The sequence below is a fragment of the Bombina bombina genome, chromosome 5 (genome assembly GCF_027579735.1).
Source record: "Bombina bombina isolate aBomBom1 chromosome 5, aBomBom1.pri, whole genome shotgun sequence".
Taxonomy (NCBI): Eukaryota; Metazoa; Chordata; class Amphibia; order Anura; family Bombinatoridae; genus Bombina; species Bombina bombina.
Window position 1 is genome coordinate 828,996,757 of NC_069503.1, and position 20,174 is coordinate 829,016,930.

Here is a 20,174-nt window from a genome sequence, read left to right on the forward strand (position 1 = left end):
GTAGATGGCTTTAACTAGTTTAATAATAGGAGAGCTACTTACCAGTCAACGCGTTTCGGTCATACACTGACCTTTTTCAAGACTGGTTTTCTTATGCATACAGGGATCTTTAAATACCCTGATATTACTGTGTGTATTTCATGACACCGGAAGTAATTTCTTAGCATTTCCGGTTCATTGTGAGTAAAACTTATTTTGTTTCTGTTATATGTAAGGTACTAATTGTTTGAGGAACTAGCTAAAATATTTCTAGAGAGTATTTCTATCTGCAAATTGTTGAAATTATCTTTCTTAAAAGTATTTACTTTTTACCGATACTTTCGTTCCGTTTTTTGGTTTTCTACTTGTCTTGGAGTGTTGTGAATTCTGTTTCCTCATTGGTTAGAATAAGGGGTGTGTAAGAAAGCATATATTTTGATTGGGTAAAAGAGGTCAGAGTTTCACTTCTCTAAAGTATATAGGTTATATTCAGTCATTCATTGTCTATTGTTGTGACATATATTAAGACTATGATGTTTTAGTTCTAGCCATTCTGTCAACATGTCTACAATCAGTTTTTTTATACATATACAAATTCTGACACAATCTCTCTCAACATCTTTTTGTATTTGTTTTATACTTATAGACCCGTCCATAGAACCCTCAAAGTTATAGATGGTTCATTATTTTAATTGTTATTCTCATATTTTCTAAATGATGATTTTTTAGGGAAATCTTAAAACCTCAATCTTTACCTTTTATCTTTTTTAATCTTATATGGTGCTCCGATGTATTTTTTGTATTTTTGAATTTTTTGATCTTATTTTCTTTTGCTTAAGAGGGTTGCATTTTTTAGAAAAAAGGGAGTTAGAGAATTTTCTTTTATGTGGTTCTAAAGTTTTTAAAACAGTCTTTAGATTACTTATATTTGGTTTTAGGTATTTCAGTTTCTCCTTTTTGGTCAGATGTTTAAGACAGCTGGGGAGTGCGCTACGACTAAATTAAGTTTGTTCTCAATGATATAGATTCTTAAGATATCAGACTTACTTTGTCTAATAAGTATAAATGGATGTAAAATAACGTTTATTTTGTGTGACGGTTTTATTCTCAATCCCCCATACCTTCTAATTTGCTAAAGGGGATGCATTATTAGTGTGGTTCTAGATATAGTCTCAGTCTTTTAACGGAATATTTTAACTGGCCGGGGTATTGATAGTCTGAGTCGATAACTATTTTTTATCCTCAATTAGTATATATGTTTTGTTCTATGAGGCTTTTATTTGCATTATTAGTTTCAACTCTCAAATTATAGGTGTATTTTATTTTCGTACATCTTCATTATTTGAGATTGTTCTTTCAAAACTAGTGTATAAAAAAATAAATAAATTAAAAAAAAAAAAAAAAAATATATATATATATATATATATATATATATATATATATATATATATATACACATACACCGGTTATGTTTTGCATTAAAAATTTGCATTAAAAATATGAACACTCAGTAATTAATGGATAGTGACAGTAACTATAAAAGAATTTAGGGAGATTGGGATTATTGGGTATATAACAAAGTGGAAAATGCTTCAGGTTGAAGTGTGTTGCTCTATAGTGGTACTTCACCTTAACCTAGGTGAACTTTTCATCATGTGTAACATTATTTCATGAAAGATTCAACAGGGCAAATCAGGATTGTAGGATACTCTTATGAACAGGGAGAAGGTTAGATGTGCAATACTCTTAGTAATTCCCCATGGGGAAAGGTATATCCATGTATTCTTAGTTTTGGATGTCCAATGTAGGCTAGAATGGTCTTTGTGGCATAGTCTTTAAATGGCTTAAGGTTTGGAAGATGAGACAAATTTCATAACAAAATTTTTTTTTTTTTTTAATTTTTTTTATTTTTTTCTTTAGAGGCCATAGGAGGATCTTTGAGGGTAGATTTTCTATTTAGACTGTCTGCATCCGAGAGGGTTAAATAATAAAGAAGATTTGATGCATATTTTAAACCTAAACTAAAACAATGCTTCTAAAAGATAATCTTCATTTTATTAAACTCTCAAAAATTCTCCTAAAAATCTCCAAAGAAATTTCTTCCTGGCTTATTTTCTAAGCTTTAATCAATCTGAAAATCAAGTCATTAAAACTTTTCCAGTCTACATTGTACATTCAAAAAGAAGCCCCTGAGGGATAATCTTTATTCTATCAACCCTCAAAGATCCTCCTATGGCCTCTAAAGAAAAAAAAAAAAAAAAATTTGTTATGAAATTTGTCTCATCTTCCAAACCTTAAGCCATTTAAAGACTATGCCACAAAGACCATTCTAGCCTACATTGGACATCCAAAACTAAGAATACATGGATATACCTTTCCCCATGGGGAATTACTAAGAGTATTGCACATCTAACCTTCTCCCTGTTCATAAGAGTATCCTACAATCCTGATTTGCCCTGTTGAATCTTTCATGAAATAATGTTACACATGATGAAAAGTTCACCTAGGTTAAGGTGAAGTACCACTATAGAGCAACACACTTCAACCTGAAGCATTTTCAACTTTGTTATATACCCAATAATCCCAATCTCCCTAAATTCTTTTATAGTTACTGTCACTATCCATTAATTACTGAGTGTTCATATTTTTAATGCAAAAATTTTTTAAAGCAAATTTTTAATGCAAAACATAACATAACCGGCATATATATATATATTTTTTAAAAATGTATTTATTTTTTTTTACACACTAGTTTTGAAAGAACAATCTCAAATAATGAAGGATGTACGAAAATAAAATACATCTATAATTTGAGAGTTGAAACTAATAATGCAAATAAAAGCCTCATAGAACAAAACATGTATACTAATTGAGGATAAAAAATAGTTATCGACTCAGACTATCAATACCCCGGCCAGTTAAAATATTCGGTTAAAAGACTGAAACTATATCTAGAACCACACTAATAATGCATCCCCTTTAGCAAATTAGAAGGTATGGGGGATCGAGAATAAAACCGTCACCCAAAATAAACGTTATTTTACATCCATTTATACTTATTAGACAAAGTAAGTCTGATATCTTAAGAATCTATATCATTGAGAACAAACTTAATTTAGTCGTAGCGCACTCCCCAGCTGTCTTAAACATCTGACCAAAAAGGAGAAACTGAAATACCTAAAACCAAATATAAGTAATCTAAAGACTGTTTTAAAAACTTTAGAACCACATAAAAGAAAATTCTCTAACTCCCTTTTTTCTAAAAAATGCAACCCTCTTAAGCAAAAGAAAATAAGATCAAAAAATTCAAAAATACAAAAAATACATCGGAGCACCATATAAGATTAAAAAAAGATAAAAAGGTAAAGATTGAGGTTTTAAGATTTCCCTAAAAAAATCATCATTTAGAAAATATGAGAATAACAATTAAAATAATGAACCATCTATAACTTTGAGGGTTCTATGGACGGGTCTATAAGTATAAAACAAATACAAAAAGATGTTGAGAGAGATTGTGTCAGAATTTGTATATGTATAAAAAAACTGATTGTAGACATGTTGACAGAATGGCTAGAACGAAAACATCATAGTCTTAATATATGTCACAACAATAGACAATGAATGACTGAATATAACCTATATACTTTAGAGAAGTGAAACTCTGACCTCTTTTACCCAATCAAAATATATGCTTTCTTACACACCCCTTATTCTAACCAATGAGGAAACAGAATTCACAACACTCCAAGACAAGTAGAAGAAATATTTTAGCTAGTTCCTCAAACAATTAGTACCTTACATATAACAGAAACAAAATAAGTTTTACTCACAATGAACCGGAAATGCTAAGAAATTACTTCCGGTGTCATGAAATACACACAGTAATATCAGGGTATTTAAAGATCCCTGTATGCATAAGAAAACCAGTCTTGAAAAAGGTCAGTGTATGACCGAAACGCGTTGACTGGTAAGTAGCTCTCCTATTATTAAACTAGTTAAAGCCATCTACACTATTATATATTTCTTTTAGCAGAGGGAATTATTATCGAACCACATTTTTGATCCACGCTATGAAGTCCGCACACAGTGTTCAGGAATAATCTGCACATAGAGAATTGGGCTCGTTTTGTGACACATACTACCTTAACTGGGGATTATCTGCATCTGTGGAACAGAATCAGCTATAACGACTTTAAGGTCCCGGACCACCTAACTTGTGTATTTCACAATTTTTCACTTATTTTTTGGCACCAGTTTCGTTTTAAAGTTTTGGATCTGTCTGTCACTTATAAACTATATAACTTTGCCGCACTATTTTTTGCCGCACACCAGCTTCTTTTTTATTGACACTATATATACTGTTGCCGAATATACTCTTTATATTTTTTATTATATGTTTATCGCTGCCTATTTTTTGCTATTAATTTCGTTTGTGCTGAACATCACATTTTTTAACACCCACTATATACATTTTTTCAAGCATGTTTTCTTACATTTAACGGAAACTGCTGTCATTTTTTTCCGAAGAGGAAAATCACAAGGGAAGTTTTTTGATTTGCCCTACACCTTAGGAACCCAAAAAATCATTAACTAATCAATCACGGGCACACTGCACACAAATTATTATTTTTGCCCAGCACATTCACCTGGTCACAAACACCAGCACACAACATTGACACATAACCATCAAAATCTTTCAGCTCACATTATCCAGTTTAAGCGCATTGAGATTTGTTGTTTATTATGGATTACATGTATAACTGGATTTATCCAAGTTTGCACGTTGTTATTAACATTGGTTGATAGTCATTGTATACTACCAACATTTTTGAAATATCAACTATTATAAAGAGTGCATATCCAATCATCAACTAGCAAGTTTATAAATTGATTGTGATTTTAAAAACACATTTTATATTTTTAACTGTTAACTGCATGGATCCATGAGTTTTGATTGTAACTTTTTAAAATATTGTTAAACCAATAAATTGTTATAATTTTTATTTCAAATTTGTGGAGTTTTATACATAAGTGCAATATAGACCCAGCCTCAAAGTTTGGCGCTCTGATGTATTTTTGATCTTTATATAATAAGATACACTGAGTTATTATGATAGTATTATGCGTGTCAACAACATTAGTGTGATAACCTGTTTGTCAACTTTAACATATCATTTGAGGATCCTATTGAATATTTGCACAGTAAGTATTGGTGCTTATTAAGTTATAAAATTATTCTAGAACTGTATCACCAGTTCCCAGACTTATAAATTAGAATAGCACCACTGATGCGAATTGTTCTTATAATGATAATTGTTGAAAGACTTTCATACGATTTTATTTCAAGCTTAGAATATCTATGAACATCGGTCTCCTCGCTTGTGCTGTATAGGCGCTACAATGTAGTTCAATACAATAGGATACACTGAGTTATGATAATATTAAACGTAACTGTTATACCATTATATATAAAATGATCAGTGATCTATTGTATGACTAATTACTACCGGCTAACAGTTCAATTGCCAGTATTCAGCAATACAGCTAAATGTCCGCTGCAATTATAAATACACCAACAGAAGTTTATAATTATATACTCTTGGGATTATTTTAGCGTTCTGAGTATCTAAAAGGATCTCAAGATACTATTTAGCTATTCTCAGTATTCACTATTAACTATCAGCTTGGCGGATAGAAATATCGACTTCGGCTCTCACACCGTAAAATTATTATTTCACTGTTACTGGTTTACTTGCACAGCCTAGACTAGGGGACCAACATTAACCCAGAGATTAAATTATTTTCTCAGACTAGAGCACCACAATTACCCCCAATAGCTGCTAACAAGTTTACGTTAAAAATCTATGTACTGAGCTCCCATTAGCTCACTCCACTCTCCCTTACATGTTTCGCCAGGTTTCCGGCTTTCTCAAAGGCGAGGCGCCGCGGCGGCTTTTTGTGAACAACAGTCCGCTTCCTGAATTTGAATGTGGCCAGTCAGCACCCTCAAATCTCGGGCTGCCTTGGGCAGACAGTTTACATATATTTGACACAAATATACTACTATGACAAGCCTCTGCATTGCGGTACAGGAATTAACTAAGTAAAAATGGATATTATGCGTGCATACTTCTGACATTTGTATAACAATTACAAAACAAAAATATTTAAAAATGTGACAATGAAACACTTATTATTTATTGAAGTATAGTGAAAGATATATAAATGTATGTGTTATTATTTAGATTACAATAATAATCTATTGTGATAGTTGATGGTGGAATGAAAGTGCAACAATTATGAATAACAAGTGATTAAATAAAAATAAATTCTAATAATTGTGCCTAAAATTATTAAAAGTGAGTGATATTTTGGTAGTATTAATGTGCACTACATTGTGCTATATATACAAAAGTGTTGACATTTATTGAAAACTTAAAAAATATGTTAAGTGATTTTTAATACTGCTATTATCAAAAACAGAAGTATAGTGTTAAATGAATAAATAATAAAAATGCAAATATTCACTTACAAACTACATTATAGTAAGTATGCCACACATATTACCTCCTATAAAATTTATAGGTAGGTAAAAAAGTTATTATGCTCATTCAACCCATTTGGATGTACTGAATTTAATAAATAATTCCAGCGGCTCTCTGTCTGTAATAGAAGTTGTTCTATGTCTCCACCTCTAATTCCTAATCTTACCGTTTGAATCCCAAAACATTGGAATTCTGAGGTATTTGAGATAGTGGGATGCGACTTATGATTTTCTTTGATTTGATGTCTTTTTCAGCATGTCTAATATTACTTAGGTGTTCCAACATCCTAGTCCTCAACTGACGGGTGGTCATACCAACATAGGTCTTCTTACATTTGCATGTAATGCCGTATATTACACCTTCTGTATTGCAATTGACATGACTGCTGATTTTATGTAGTTTACCAAATCTGTCAGAAATTGATTTTAATGGCAAGAGGTGTTTGCAAATTGAAAAATTTCTACATTTGAAGTTACCCAATGAAATGGGATTGATTTTCCTTTTTCTTCTCTCAAAATGACTAGGACTAAGAAGATCCTTGAGGTTCTTAGATCTTCTATATCCTATTTGAATTCTGTCCCCTATGATTGTATTTAATGTTGGATCTGTCTTCAGGATTCCTAAATGTTTATTGACTATCTCTTTAGTTTGGGGTGAATATGTCATAATGAGTCTTGAGGTTTTGTCATCTTGTGTAGTAATTGTTGTCTGTCCGCGAGTTCAGCTCTATGTTTAGCTTTTTTAATCGAGCGATTGCTATAGCCTCTTGCCTTCAGTCGATTTTGTAATTCAATTGCTCTTTGTTTATATCTCATTGGATCTGAACAATTTCTTTTGGTTCTGAGAAATTCCCCTATGGGGAGTGATCCCACTGTATGAGGACAATGAGCACTTTCTGAATGGAGGAGGCTGTTTGTATCTGTCTCTTTCCTGTATAAGTCAGTAGTAATATATCCTTCTTGGTTTTTCATGATTTTAAGATCCAAGAAGGTAATGCTCTCTTTACTTTGTTCCCAAGTTAATTTGATGTTAAGGGCGTTTGAGTTGAGTTTGTTCAGAAATTCATCTAATTTGTCTTGGGGGCCTTTCCAAAGGAAAAACACATCATCAATAAATCTTAGCCAAAGTGGGATGAATTCCACATATTCCGCATTGATGTCAGAGAAGACGACATGTTGCTCCCACCAACCCAAAAATAGGTTAGCATAGGTGGGAGCACATGCCGTCCCCATTGCCGTTCCTCTAATCTGGAGGTAGAACTGCTGGTTAAATACAAAGTAATTATGATGCAACACAAAATTAAGCAGTCTGATTATAAATTCATCATGTGCTCTGTCTTCCTCAGATGATTCTGATAGAAAGCTTTGGACTGCTTGAACTCCTAATTTGTGATCAATACTTGTATATAATGATAATATATTAAGGGCTTCCTTAGCTCTGAGTTCTTTAAATGGCTATTCCAAAGTGTGGAACGAATGGGAGTAATTGCTACTGGGGTGTGGGATGGTGGGACTTGGCATGCCAGAGGGTGTGGCTTGAGTGGCTAGGGATTTGGAAGCTCTGTCAGCTTTCCCTCCTGCAGTGGAAAATCGTTTGGTTGGTTTGGCATTGTGTTTCAAATCGTTGAATGTGGTCGACATGGCAATTGATTTTGTATTTGTCGGAGCTTTTGATGGGCTGGAGAAGAACGGGAGTAAGGGTGATGGTTGTCACCCAGTGTCTTTTTCGTTGTTGAGTAGATTGTGGGATGTGCCATGGGTGGTCTGTGCCTCTGCTTACAAGGTGGTGAATTTTCAGACGGCTTTCTTTGGCCTTTTTCTGTGCTTTCGCATCTCTGAGTCAATTAGTATGTCTCAGGGTCCCAAGGGGGTTTTGACTGTGGCGGAGATGGTGGTTGCAGATTCGCAAGTGTCCATCTTTTGCGTTAATCAACAACGGATCAGTTTGGGTGACGGCACTTCCATTGCCTGTTCCCTATGGGGATCGAGGTTTGCACATGTTTTTGCAGCAGGTTGACGGCAGTGCTCAGGGACAATATCACTTTTGGTCGGTTTTGTGGAGGGCACTTGGTAGATTGGGTTTGATTCCTGGGGAATTTGGTGCCCAATTTTTTCAGGATTGGGGCGGTGGCTGATGTTTCTGCGTTGGGTTGAAGGGCTGATGCCTTTCGATGTGTTGGTATGTGGAATCCTAACGGGTTCTGTTGTTATGTTCGTCCTCAATTGACGGTTTCGTTTATCTTTGCAGTGTGGTTTTCTTTTCCAGATCTGACTAATTTTGAGTGGTGGTCCACTCTTATTTTCTGGGTTAGGAGAACGACTGCGAGCAAAGAGGATGGCTTCCAGTTTGTTTTTGGAAAAGAAAGGCTTTGTTTAGGTGGGTCGGAATATGTGGCTTTTGTTGGGTTTACAATTCTGCTGTCCGGGGTGGAGCAGGTGAGGTGTGTCCATCCTCTCTACATACTTGTTGTCATGTAGGTGGCAATGACTTGGGAGGTTTTTGCATCAGAAGGAGATGGTATGGCGTATTAAGGAGGACTTGATGAGGTTGAAGGCGTTATTTACCAAAAAAAAAAAAAATGACTGGTTGGTTGTGTGGTCCAACATGTTTCTGTGTTGTTCTGGCGTGCAGCCTGGGGTCAGTCTCGTCTAAATAATAGTAGACGTGAAACTGATGAATTGGTGGCTTCCCTTTTAAGGTGAATTGGTGGGGCGTTTGTCCGTCATGATGATTTGGTGGATGCCGGGTGGTGAATTCCATATGGGAGATGATTTTCACTTGAATGTAGTTGGGCTTCGGCTCTTCATTCTGGAAATTCAGGCGAGGCTGAAATTGCTGATGTGTGGTGTGGCGGAACTGGGTGGGGGTGTCCACCCAGTTTTTGGCGGGTGTGCTAGTCATCATTTTCAGACCATGGCAAAGTACAAGGTTTTTGGTAGCCTCCCCAAGGGGTGGGAGAGCTGGATAATTAGCTACTTGGGCATAGGGTCCCTTGGAGCTGGTTAGAAGGTCATAAAGGAACGGACTTAGTATCTTGCTATGTCTAGCTGGAATTAAGATGGCCTGGTCTAAATAAGTTAAGGTGAAAGAGGTTATGTTAAAAATTGGGGCTAGCACAAAATATCAAGTTTAATTGAATTGAAACAATAGGTTTTAATTTGTGTTATTTATAAATATGATTTAAAATATAAGAGTTATTTAATAAACAGGCTGTTGCCAGATTGTATCCAAGAATTGTTGTGTTTGTCTTTATTTATATGTGAAGTGTTGTAATATGATGTTTGGTTAAGGGCCGGGAAATTGACGACTCAATAGGTCAAGGCTCTCAAATAGGTCTGAAAACCCCTGTTCACAAAGAAACCAGGAATACCTCATTTTTTTTATTTATTTTTTCAATAAAGAAAAAAATTAAACTCTGCTTCACTTGCTTCTTTCTTGGTTGCATTACATGTTAAAATTGTATATTCTCTGGGTGTTATGTATACATTCTAATCTTTTCACATTTTATTGTTATTATTAATGCCCATTTATTCGTGAAGTAAATAATAGCGCTTTGTCCAGCAAGTACATTTGCTTAGTTTTCTACAAGTTTTGGCTACAAACAATGCACGGTTACCACACTTATGTCTCATTAGCATTTAGTGACAAGTACATCACACTCACCTGACAGACATCCTCACGGAGCTGCTCAAAGTTCCCTCGCACCCGCAGGCATTTCTCCTCCTCACACTCTGATTTCTCAAGTCGGCGGTCAAAAACAAATACCGTTGGCGCTTCATTAGTAATATTACTACTGCTGTCTTTTTCCCTGTCACCGAAACCTGCACTTTCCATCGCCATTTCAGCAACTATGAAAGCTTTGCCTTTAAAGCTCGTGCAAAAGCAGTACAAGCATCAACCCGGCAATAGATTCAAACGCGCGGCCATGACGTCACGTCCGTTACCCCTGACCTGCCAGAGTCTACTCGTATATCGATTCGTAAACTCTGAATGCTCTCAGTGTGTGAGCTAAGCTTGTATTTATGATCTATTATTGTTATATTGCTTGTTTCTTGTACAATTTAGCTCCATGGTGTCTGTAGTCACCGGCAGCTCTGTTATTTTCCACTCTACCCCAGTTGGCTTTAAATGTAACAATTTAAGTGCAAAAAATATAATTGTTTTATTGTTGAAAAAGTTAAAGTTTCTGATGTAGTTGACCGTGTCCCTTTGTTTGGAAGAGGAGGTGACTGCTTATGGGTCTTTTCGTACTAAAGTCATGATTATAATCTTATGGGGAATATGTATGCAATAATTTATATTATTAATTTTGACATATTTGTAAAATATATTATTGTTAGCAGTGCGAGTAAAAAAACAAAAGATTTTCCACTTAAAAATAGTTACATCAACTTTATATGTAGGTGAAAATCACTATGTAACAACTGATGTTAACCACAAGATGGCATTGCTACGAATTAGCTCAAGTTAGAGTAGAAATATTGAAACTGCGAAGCGCACACAGCTGCTGACCGGGAAGTAGTATTTTAAACACAGGAAGGCGGTATTTTCAGCGTTTCTGTTTAAAAGTGCATAGAAAGTGGTGCTATGGCAAAGGTTGATCTGTCCGTGCATCGCACTCATACAGCTTGAACATTTGCTTTATTAATGCTGTATGTGTCCCGCTTGCTAAAACTGCACGCGTTATTATTGCTGCGAGCTCCGAAGCAAGCAGAGATGTCTGTAATGTGTGAGAGCTCTGCTGGTTGGTTGCTTGATGAGCTCAAGCTGATCAATAAATGGTACCACAAAGGCGAAGTTTTTGGTGCTGCTCAGTGTTGGAATCCTACAAAATTCTGTGAGACCCTTTACAGTTTTAGGGAAGATTTTTTCATGATCTTTAAACCTCACATAACATCTCAAACCTCTCTGACTTCTTCAGGATCGTTTGATCCAGATTATAAGGATTTGACGAAGCTGGGCAACAGTACAACTTCTCAAAGCAAGACTGTCAAAAAGGTAGTACCTCGGGACTTTACAGTGTTGATTATTGTTGCAGGGATGCGTTAATTGGCCGTGGACAAGTATTCTGCCCTCTAGCAGTTAACTAGTTAAAGGAATTTATTTGGGATTTGGCATTCGTTAGTGAAACAGATGCCGAAAATGGCCACGAACTGCATTTATTAAAGTGCAACACACAAGTATCTGGATTTGCAGATATTTGTGTTGCACTTTTTTGAGTTGAATACCACAGCCAGAATTATTACTAAATGAACACCGCTTACATTTATTACTCTGCTGCTGTTATGTCATTATGTGCACAATAAGTGAAAAAAAAAATGACTACACTGACCCTTTAAATATTCTCGGCATACCTTTAAGGTTCTTAAAGGATGAGTCTAGTAATACCCCCCCCATATAATTATAAAAAGAAAACTGTCTAAATCAAATAAAAGGGTTCCTCAAACACCACTAAACTCCAGTGAGCTGGAGCTGCACTCTATTCACTGGCTTACTGACTTTGTCCTGATCAGAGGCATACTGGACACTTCTAATTGGGTGCACCAATCTAAGGGGCCATTATAGCGTTAAAATTACAGCAGTGACGGCCAACTGTCTCTAGCACGTTGGGATTGCAGATCAATAACTTAAAGGGACATTATACACTATTTTTTTCTTTGCATAAATGTTTTGTAGATGATCTATTTATATAGCCCATAAAGTTTTTAAAAAAAATAATTGTTAGTTTATCTTATTTTTAAATAACATTGCTCTGATTTTCAGACTCCTAACCAAGCCCTAAAGTTTTATGTGAATACCGTCAGCTACCTTCTCCAGCTTGCTCCTGTTTGTGTAAAAGGTCTTTTCATATGCAAAAGAAGGGGGAGGGGGGAGTGTCTTATTTACCACTTGCAGTGGGCTTTCCAGAGCCAAACTGACAGCTTCTAAGTAAGTTTTTAAACAGTTTTATACTGGATTTTTATATCAGTATCTGTGCATCTTATTCTTTATAGTAGTGTCTATTACATGCAGTTATATGAAAATGACTGTATACTGTCCCTTTAAGAGCTGCATTTAAATATATGGGTATTAAACACGCAAATAATGTATTTCCTAAAAATATCCAGAGGCACAGATTTAGGTAAGGTTGCAGGACACACTCTGTATGCTGTTTTCCTCTAAAGAGCTTTTTTAAGTTGGTGCCACCTTGTTTGGCTCTTTTTCATAAATCCCAGAAACACTTTTCCCCAAGCTCTACAAAAACTAATGCAGAGGGCCGCATATGTCCCATGGGCTGCCAGTTGTCTATACCTGTCATTTCAATACCAGCAACACAAAGGGGTTAAACACATAGATAATGTCCCTCTCTGGATTTTAGCTGGGTCATGCGACTAGCCCTTCTGATTGGATCAAGGGCAGTTTCTGCAGGTACAGAGTGCGGCTTTAACTATGTATTTAAGCCTTTAAACTATGTATTTAAGTAAACAAATTGTGCTATAACTGATTAGAACATGTTATTTGAACACTATAATGGACTTTTAAAAGGTCAGACAATGTAACTTATTTACAGTACTTTCCTTTGCTGAGCATGTTCAGTTGGATGTAAACAATAAAACTTGTCCCCTGTAAGATGTAGGTGATTGCCATTTAAACTGCAATAGCCTAAAGGAACACTTAAAGGGACATGATACCGAAATGTTGAAGCACTTGAAAGTGATGCAGCATTGCTGTAAAAAGCTAACTAAAAATATCACCTGCTGATTTTTATGTAAAAAAAAAAGGAAGAAATGTACCTTAAAATGTCCTAAGTATTCACATCCCACTGTTAAGAGACTTTAAGCATTCAATCAGAATCCTCAAGACAGAACATGCTGTGATGTGAGATGTCATAGCAGAAAATGCAGCATATTGAATATAAAGCTTAATATTGGTTAATTTTAGTTTAATGAAAAAATATAAACACAGGGGGCTCCACATAACGTATCACCATTTATAGAGTCAAAGTATCAACTTGTATTTGAAGAAATGTACTCACATTTACTGATCACCAAAAAGGTGAGTATAAGTGGTCTGAAACCTCCAAGCTGTTCAGCAAGCTAACTTTAAGAACCACAGTCCAGGATGCTCCAATGAATCTTGCAGTTATTGGGCAGTATTATAGCGTAATCTCTCTGGGAGCTAGAGGTAACGACAGCCAACTCAATCTTAGTATTGACTACAATAAAATACAGCTTCCACTTGGAAAATTGTTAAAGCTATAAAGGGACATTAAACACTTTGATATGTTGATATAAAATGATAAATTGTATATATATATATATATATATATATGTATGTGTATATATATATATATATATATATATATATATATATATATATATATATATATATATAAATAAAAAACAATGCAACATATTTTTTATTTATTTTGTTTCTTTTCTTGCAATTCCATTCTGAAATCGTAAGCTTTTCATCTTGTTTGAAATGGAAGTGCAGAACACTGTTGTATTCCACACAGCCATTGGCTGCGCACTCTAGTGTACTGTTTATAACTGTCCATAATTGGCCACAGCAGAGAAAGTAACCTAAGTTACAACATGGTAGCTCCCATTGTTTTATAGACACTAAAACTTTGCACTTATTTTGTCAATATTTAAAAAGCTAATTAAACTTTAAAAATATACATCTATTTGTTATTCTGAGACTAATCGTTTCTTTGAATGCATCATTCAGTCTAGCATTTAATTAGTGAAGAGAGAGGGGGCGCCTCTTAGTGTGTTACGTTGGATTTCAAACGATGTGAAAAGGAAAAAAATACACTCGCCCAAGGTGATGGCCCATGTAACGAAATTGGGTGCAAATGAGCCGGCTAACACTTTTTCAGCGGTTAGCACACTGACCATGGATACACTGTCAACAGGTCTCCAAAAAGGATCTTTACACCTGGAAGTATTCACTGAGTCGGTTGCAGGAAGCAGGTAGTTCCAAGGTCCGCTCAGAGGACCGCTTGATACAGAGTACTGCAGGACTGCTGTTAGTCTTGAAAAGTGAGTAAATCCAACTAACGGTCAAGTCTCCGTTGAATAGAAAAACAAGTTTATTGATTGAAATAACATAAAATTGCAAGGAAATGCAACGTGTTTCTCAACCGTTCTAAGGACTTTTCATTAGGCAAAAGGATGAAAAAGGTGCCCGCTCTCTCTTCTCTTCATTTCCAACAGACAAGCCTGCGGCATCGAGTTTAATCCAGGGTAGCAGCCTCCATTTCCATTCAATGTTTCAGCCCAAGATTGGTTTCATACTTAAACAGTATCATTTTTTGAAACACTTATCACATTGGTTTTTGTTTCGGGACTTTTATTTTGGGAAATTTGTTTTTCTTTTTTTGGGGGACAGTGAATGCTTTCCACATATTGTTATATTCAAAGAAATCTCTCCCATATATGTATGGTATCCATTTTATTGTTTCATATTGTTACACTTTTTTGAGAGTTGGTGAATTTTTTTTATTATATTTTATTTTATTTTAGGTTTTAAGACCACATTTTGAAAATTATATAAATTGTTTTTAGAATATGTGACGACACATAGGCGTTTTTTGTTCATTACCTATTTATGGTTTATTATTGCAAATCAGTGCACTATACACACGTACATACTTTTTCACTTTAGGTTATTTTGTCGCCCCCTTCAGGATATCACTTTTTGATTACTTGCTTTTGTAGCATTTATTTAGTGTTTAATGTCCCTTTAATAAAAGACCAAACATATGAGAGGCAACTCCGGTCAGGGAATTGCTAAATATGCTGTGACTCCTGAGATTACCACCCACTCTGCCGGGGAGCTTTCTCAGTCTCTGCTGATAACTACCCAAGCTCAGAGTATGCCGTCTCCTTTTGGAGAAAAGTTAATTGATCACCTGGATCGTCTGCATGCCGCTTCCTGCTTTGTTAGGGGAGCGTTGTCAATACAGATGGACACCCCAGGGAGCTTCTCCTCGCTTCCCACTCTTACAGGCAAACCTACCCTTCACTCACAGAGAAACACCTATACACGCGGAATATGGTCACTTGAAAGGTGTCTAATGCCGAGGTGGCTGTGGTGTCACTTAAGCTTCTGGAAAGTTGCATATTACGTGAGCCCCTCCTTGGTCACAGGAAGAGGGAAACTATTTCTTGCCCTAAAGAAGAGAATCACTAGAGCCACACTGTCTATGCCCTATTACAAGCTGGGCATCGGGTAAAAACAGACAAAAAAAAATTCTCTAGTACCTCTTTCCTTAAAAGTGGACTGAGACTTTATTTTTGTTTGCAGGTACTAATGGTTTTTGTAATAGCTCTAACTCCTTTGGTCTAAAAACCTAGTTTTACTTAGTTGAATGACTTTATTGTTTTATCCACAAGTTATTAATTACTGGCTTATTCTGTCAGATATACATTTCTTATGCCTAATATATAGCTAGTTTGATATGGGCTGGTGGAGATAGTGATAATTTTATGTCATTTTCCTATTACAGGATATAGCATAGTATAGAGGTAGACTAATATATAGTGAGGGACTACTGTTGCAGTGTGTAGATGAGGCTGTCTTAGCTGCACAAGGCTACATATAGATTAAATTGGCACGCCTACCTATCACACTTATAATGCTCTCTTGCAGATACACACAAATGATTCAATGCAATTTTTATCAATACTATAGTGGATATTCCATATCGTTCCTCCTAAACATTGCCATAAGCTGCTACCTTATAGGGATACACTAAAGAAAGCATAACCCTGCCCTTCTAAGTTGGTCTGGCTGTTGAAACTGGTTTTATATCCACCTCTTAATACATGCAGCTGTATGGAGCTATTGTTTAACTCCTAGGTCCTAGCACATTGATGGGTATTTGGAAGTAGCCAGTTCATGTTTAATTTATGACATATCTCCCATGACACAGTGGAATAGAAACTTATTTAAAGGGACATTAGAATGTTTTCTCTTTCCACTATACATGTTCATTAATTCCCTACTGTGACAGTTAGTTTGTCCAAAGCACTATAAATAACTCTTCTTAGACTGGAGCCACATATATTAGATGAGCTTAATTGACTACACAATACAGGTCACTACATATGCTTGTGCTTTAGAATTAATGCCTGTATATTTGGTTCCCAAGCTACATGCTTCTACCTCTTTGTTGTACATGTTAAGTCGGACATTTTCAAGGCACGTAGTAAGCTAGCTTCCCCAGGAAACTCCCCCATGCTATAAATTTTGCTGTCATAACGGGTTGTTACTCCTATTCAGGGGGGCTTGGTTCTCTCTATAATATTGCTGGGTCTAACATGCCTCTACTTGCAATTATTGTTATATTCTCCCGCTATACCTACGTTGGACAAGTTATTTTATTTCTCAATTATTATGTGGATAACTATATGTTAGCCGGTTATATTTTGGAATGATCTTTGTAATAATATATTTTAGGGCACCATATTGTTCTCTGACTTTGCATATCATTATGGTTATAATCAGTCACGTTTCCTACGACAATGGCAGTCGCATTCTCTCCTAGCCCCTAGCATCAGAATGATCATAGAAAAGGTAACTCGCCCACAACCCCATCTACATCCCTCAGTCCACCACTATTATAGCTTAATCCCAGCTGAAATATTGCCTCAGGAGGATCGTCATCAGACTATCATTCGGCTAAAACTCCCCTTATATATTCCCCCACACTACCTCATTCCTATACATATCATTGGCCCTATATCTGACTAAACACTATCCCAGACAATATACAGTATACATAGAAATGTACAAATATGTGTGCAAGAGAGATTTGCAACACACAAAGAGAAAGATTGCAGGTTGCTGGATTGTGTAATAACTGTACCCACTGTAGATAAAGGTCAGACACATAAAGAATAAGTAAGTATCAAAATCATCCGATCATTCACATTTATACTAAATAACTTTATTAGTGAAAAAATATATTGAAAGTCCGGCTGGACTCATACACATGCACACACACACATACTATTAAAACTAGCTGGAACTCAGATAATATTATTGGTATATCAGATAGCACTCCCGTATTCAAATTATAGTAACTAGCAGGGAATCTAAACTATTTATAGTGTTACAATATTGAACCCTGTTAGTATATAATAGATTATAGACAGCAAGAAAAAATAATTGCTGTATTAGTTAGTCCTCCTTTAAGGCAAGTCTACACTATTAGGATAGGCAAAAACACTGTATAGTCTGAGGTGCTGGGTATTAGTGCATGAATTAGCCAACCCAAGCACAGCCTTAAATATCTGCGTGTTTGAGTCCTAAACTGAGTGAGAGTTGCACTGAGATTATTGTTAACGATACTATTGCTAGTAATAGTTCAAGTGGTCAATATATAGGCCCCATAGATATAAAATATAAGCCTTGATTAAAGAGACAAAATATGTTGAGTGCCTCTTATTGAGCCACAATATAGCTGTTTGCCGTGGTATTTGTGACCTGGTATTCAGGGTGGATATATTTGAATAAATTAGCATAGACCGATATTGTTTGCTACAAACTAACAGACCTTGTCGCAATTTTACCACATCCAATAGTAGTGCTTGATAAGCTAGTTTGAATGTGGTGCAGTTAGCCTGCTTTTTAATTAATATAAGTCGCTATTGTTTGCTGCAAACTAACAAGCGTGTCAGCAATTATAACACATCACACAATAGTGCTTAATCAGCCAGTTTGAATGCTGTGCAGTTAGTCTGCTTAATACCGTAAATTTATGAGTTTTAGAAATCTGACCCCTATTATCGGCCGGAAAATTCCCACTGAAATACTTAGAGATATCCCATTACAAACAGCCACCAAGTTAAATCGTCTACATTAGACGTAAATGAGGACTAAGCTATAAAAAGGTCTCTTCTATAGCGGAGACCTGATTACTTTTAACTGTCTATGAATATTGGGATAGTATCAAGAGTGCTAGCACTGAGTCAGCAAATAAAAAATTGGGGGTTCAATAACCCCGTGTTCGTGCCCCTGACGCGCGTTTCACATTACGCTTCCTCAGAGGGGTACGCGCTGGCCGGACAGAGCGGGTTATGTTGGAGTCAAAAACCCGCCTCCGTGTTTTGATTGGTTCAACGGAATACCGCTATGTGACTTCTCATTGGTCAATCCTTGCAGTGTGACACATGGAAGTTCAAAACGGCACATTTGCTTAAAGAGCTGATAAGTTATCATTTACGAGCTAAATTTATCAGAAAGTCATTTGAAAGAGCAAGAGTTGAATGTATCTATCAGGTACATAGTCAAGCATCAAGAACGAGATATAAAATATTGAGTGCGCTTTATTCATTACTGCGATATGTATTACTTGTGAATGATGTCTCTGTTAGTGATCCATTGTATTAGTGGAAAGCTGCTGGTCATTACCTAGATATAGTATCTAAATCATCTATATCACCTTGGTTTTACATTATACCGTAGATGAATTTATGAAACTTTATTTGTATCGATACTGGGATAGACACTCAATAAAAAATTCTAACAAATTAAAATATTGGTTATCATTCAATAGTAGTCCAATATTACGGACACCATATTACTGTTCTATGATCAAACTGAAAGTTCACAGTTTAAGAAAGTTTTCATTAAAGTGCCGTATTTTAAATACCATACATGATAGTTGTACTCAGATTGATTATTAATCAAATATACAGGAAAACTATATCCACAAAAAGATAAATAAATAAGTAAATAAATAAGATTCAAGGGACTAGATAGTGTAAGTGAAATACAGTATGGTGATAAAATGTGAACAAAGGACATACATAAATAATGATAGGATGTGATGCTCACAAAAAGTGTGAGAGAGAAGGGGAATGTGCGTGGATAAATGAATTCCACATAAAATATATTGAATCATGTGTTCCAAACATGTATAGAAGTGAAAAGTCTTTCTGCACTACAGTGGAAAAAAAAATTAATTAATAATTGTAGAGAATTAATGGGTGAGGTAGTTAATAGCTGAAAAGTGATAATTTATGTATAGACAATTTATGCCCAAGTGTAAAACATATATTCAACGCTCATAAGGGTTAGTGAAAAGCTACTGTGTACATAGACTGTGTTTTTATTAACTTAATATTAAAATGGTGTGTAGAGGGAAGATCTTTTAAAATTAGGACTTATTATAAGTAAACATTGTAATTGTTGAATTCATTTAATCCGTGTGGATGTACAGTATTGAGTAGATGTATCCAACGGCATTCTGCTTTTAATAAAGAATTTTCTAAATTGCCTCCTCTAATGCCAAGGGAGACTTTCTGCAGAACAGAAAATTTTAAATGGCTGCTTGATCCTTGATGTTTAAGTAAAAAATGTTTTGCTACACTTGTAATCTTTTTGCCTTTTTGTAGGTCTTTTTCTGCGTTCTTGATATTGTTTTTATGTTCCAAAATTCTGACCCTTGCCTCTCTGGTCGTCATGCCTACATAGGCTTTCTCACATACACAGTAGATGATATAAATAACTCCCAGGGATCTGCATGTGAAGTGGTGTTTAAGTTTTTGGCTTTTCCCATATTTGTCCTGAATTTCTTTGATTTTCCTAACATGAGGACAGACAGAACATGTACCACATGGGTACATGCCAGGGTCAGTATCACTTTTTTTTGGA

At 35.5% G+C, this 20,174-nt stretch overlaps 2 protein-coding genes across 2 annotated transcripts in view; one reads left to right on the forward strand and one right to left on the reverse strand.

Moving 5' to 3' along the window:
* SMCHD1 (structural maintenance of chromosomes flexible hinge domain containing 1) overlaps positions 1 to 10,422 on the reverse strand; it is a 1,770,687-nt gene extending 1,760,265 nt beyond the window's left edge. Inside the window, exon 1 of the mRNA XM_053715865.1 lies at positions 10,188 to 10,422. Coding sequence (XP_053571840.1) covers positions 10,188 to 10,364 — 177 coding nt within the window. The 5' untranslated portion in view covers positions 10,365 to 10,422. The remainder of the gene's footprint in view (positions 1 to 10,187) is intronic.
* A 537-nt stretch (positions 10,423 to 10,959) lies between these two features.
* Positions 10,960 to 20,174, forward strand: part of METTL4 (methyltransferase 4, N6-adenosine) — a 380,380-nt gene continuing 371,165 nt past the window's right edge. The window contains 1 exon segment of the mRNA XM_053714956.1: positions 10,960 to 11,522. Coding sequence (XP_053570931.1) covers positions 11,172 to 11,522 — 351 coding nt within the window. The 5' untranslated portion in view covers positions 10,960 to 11,171.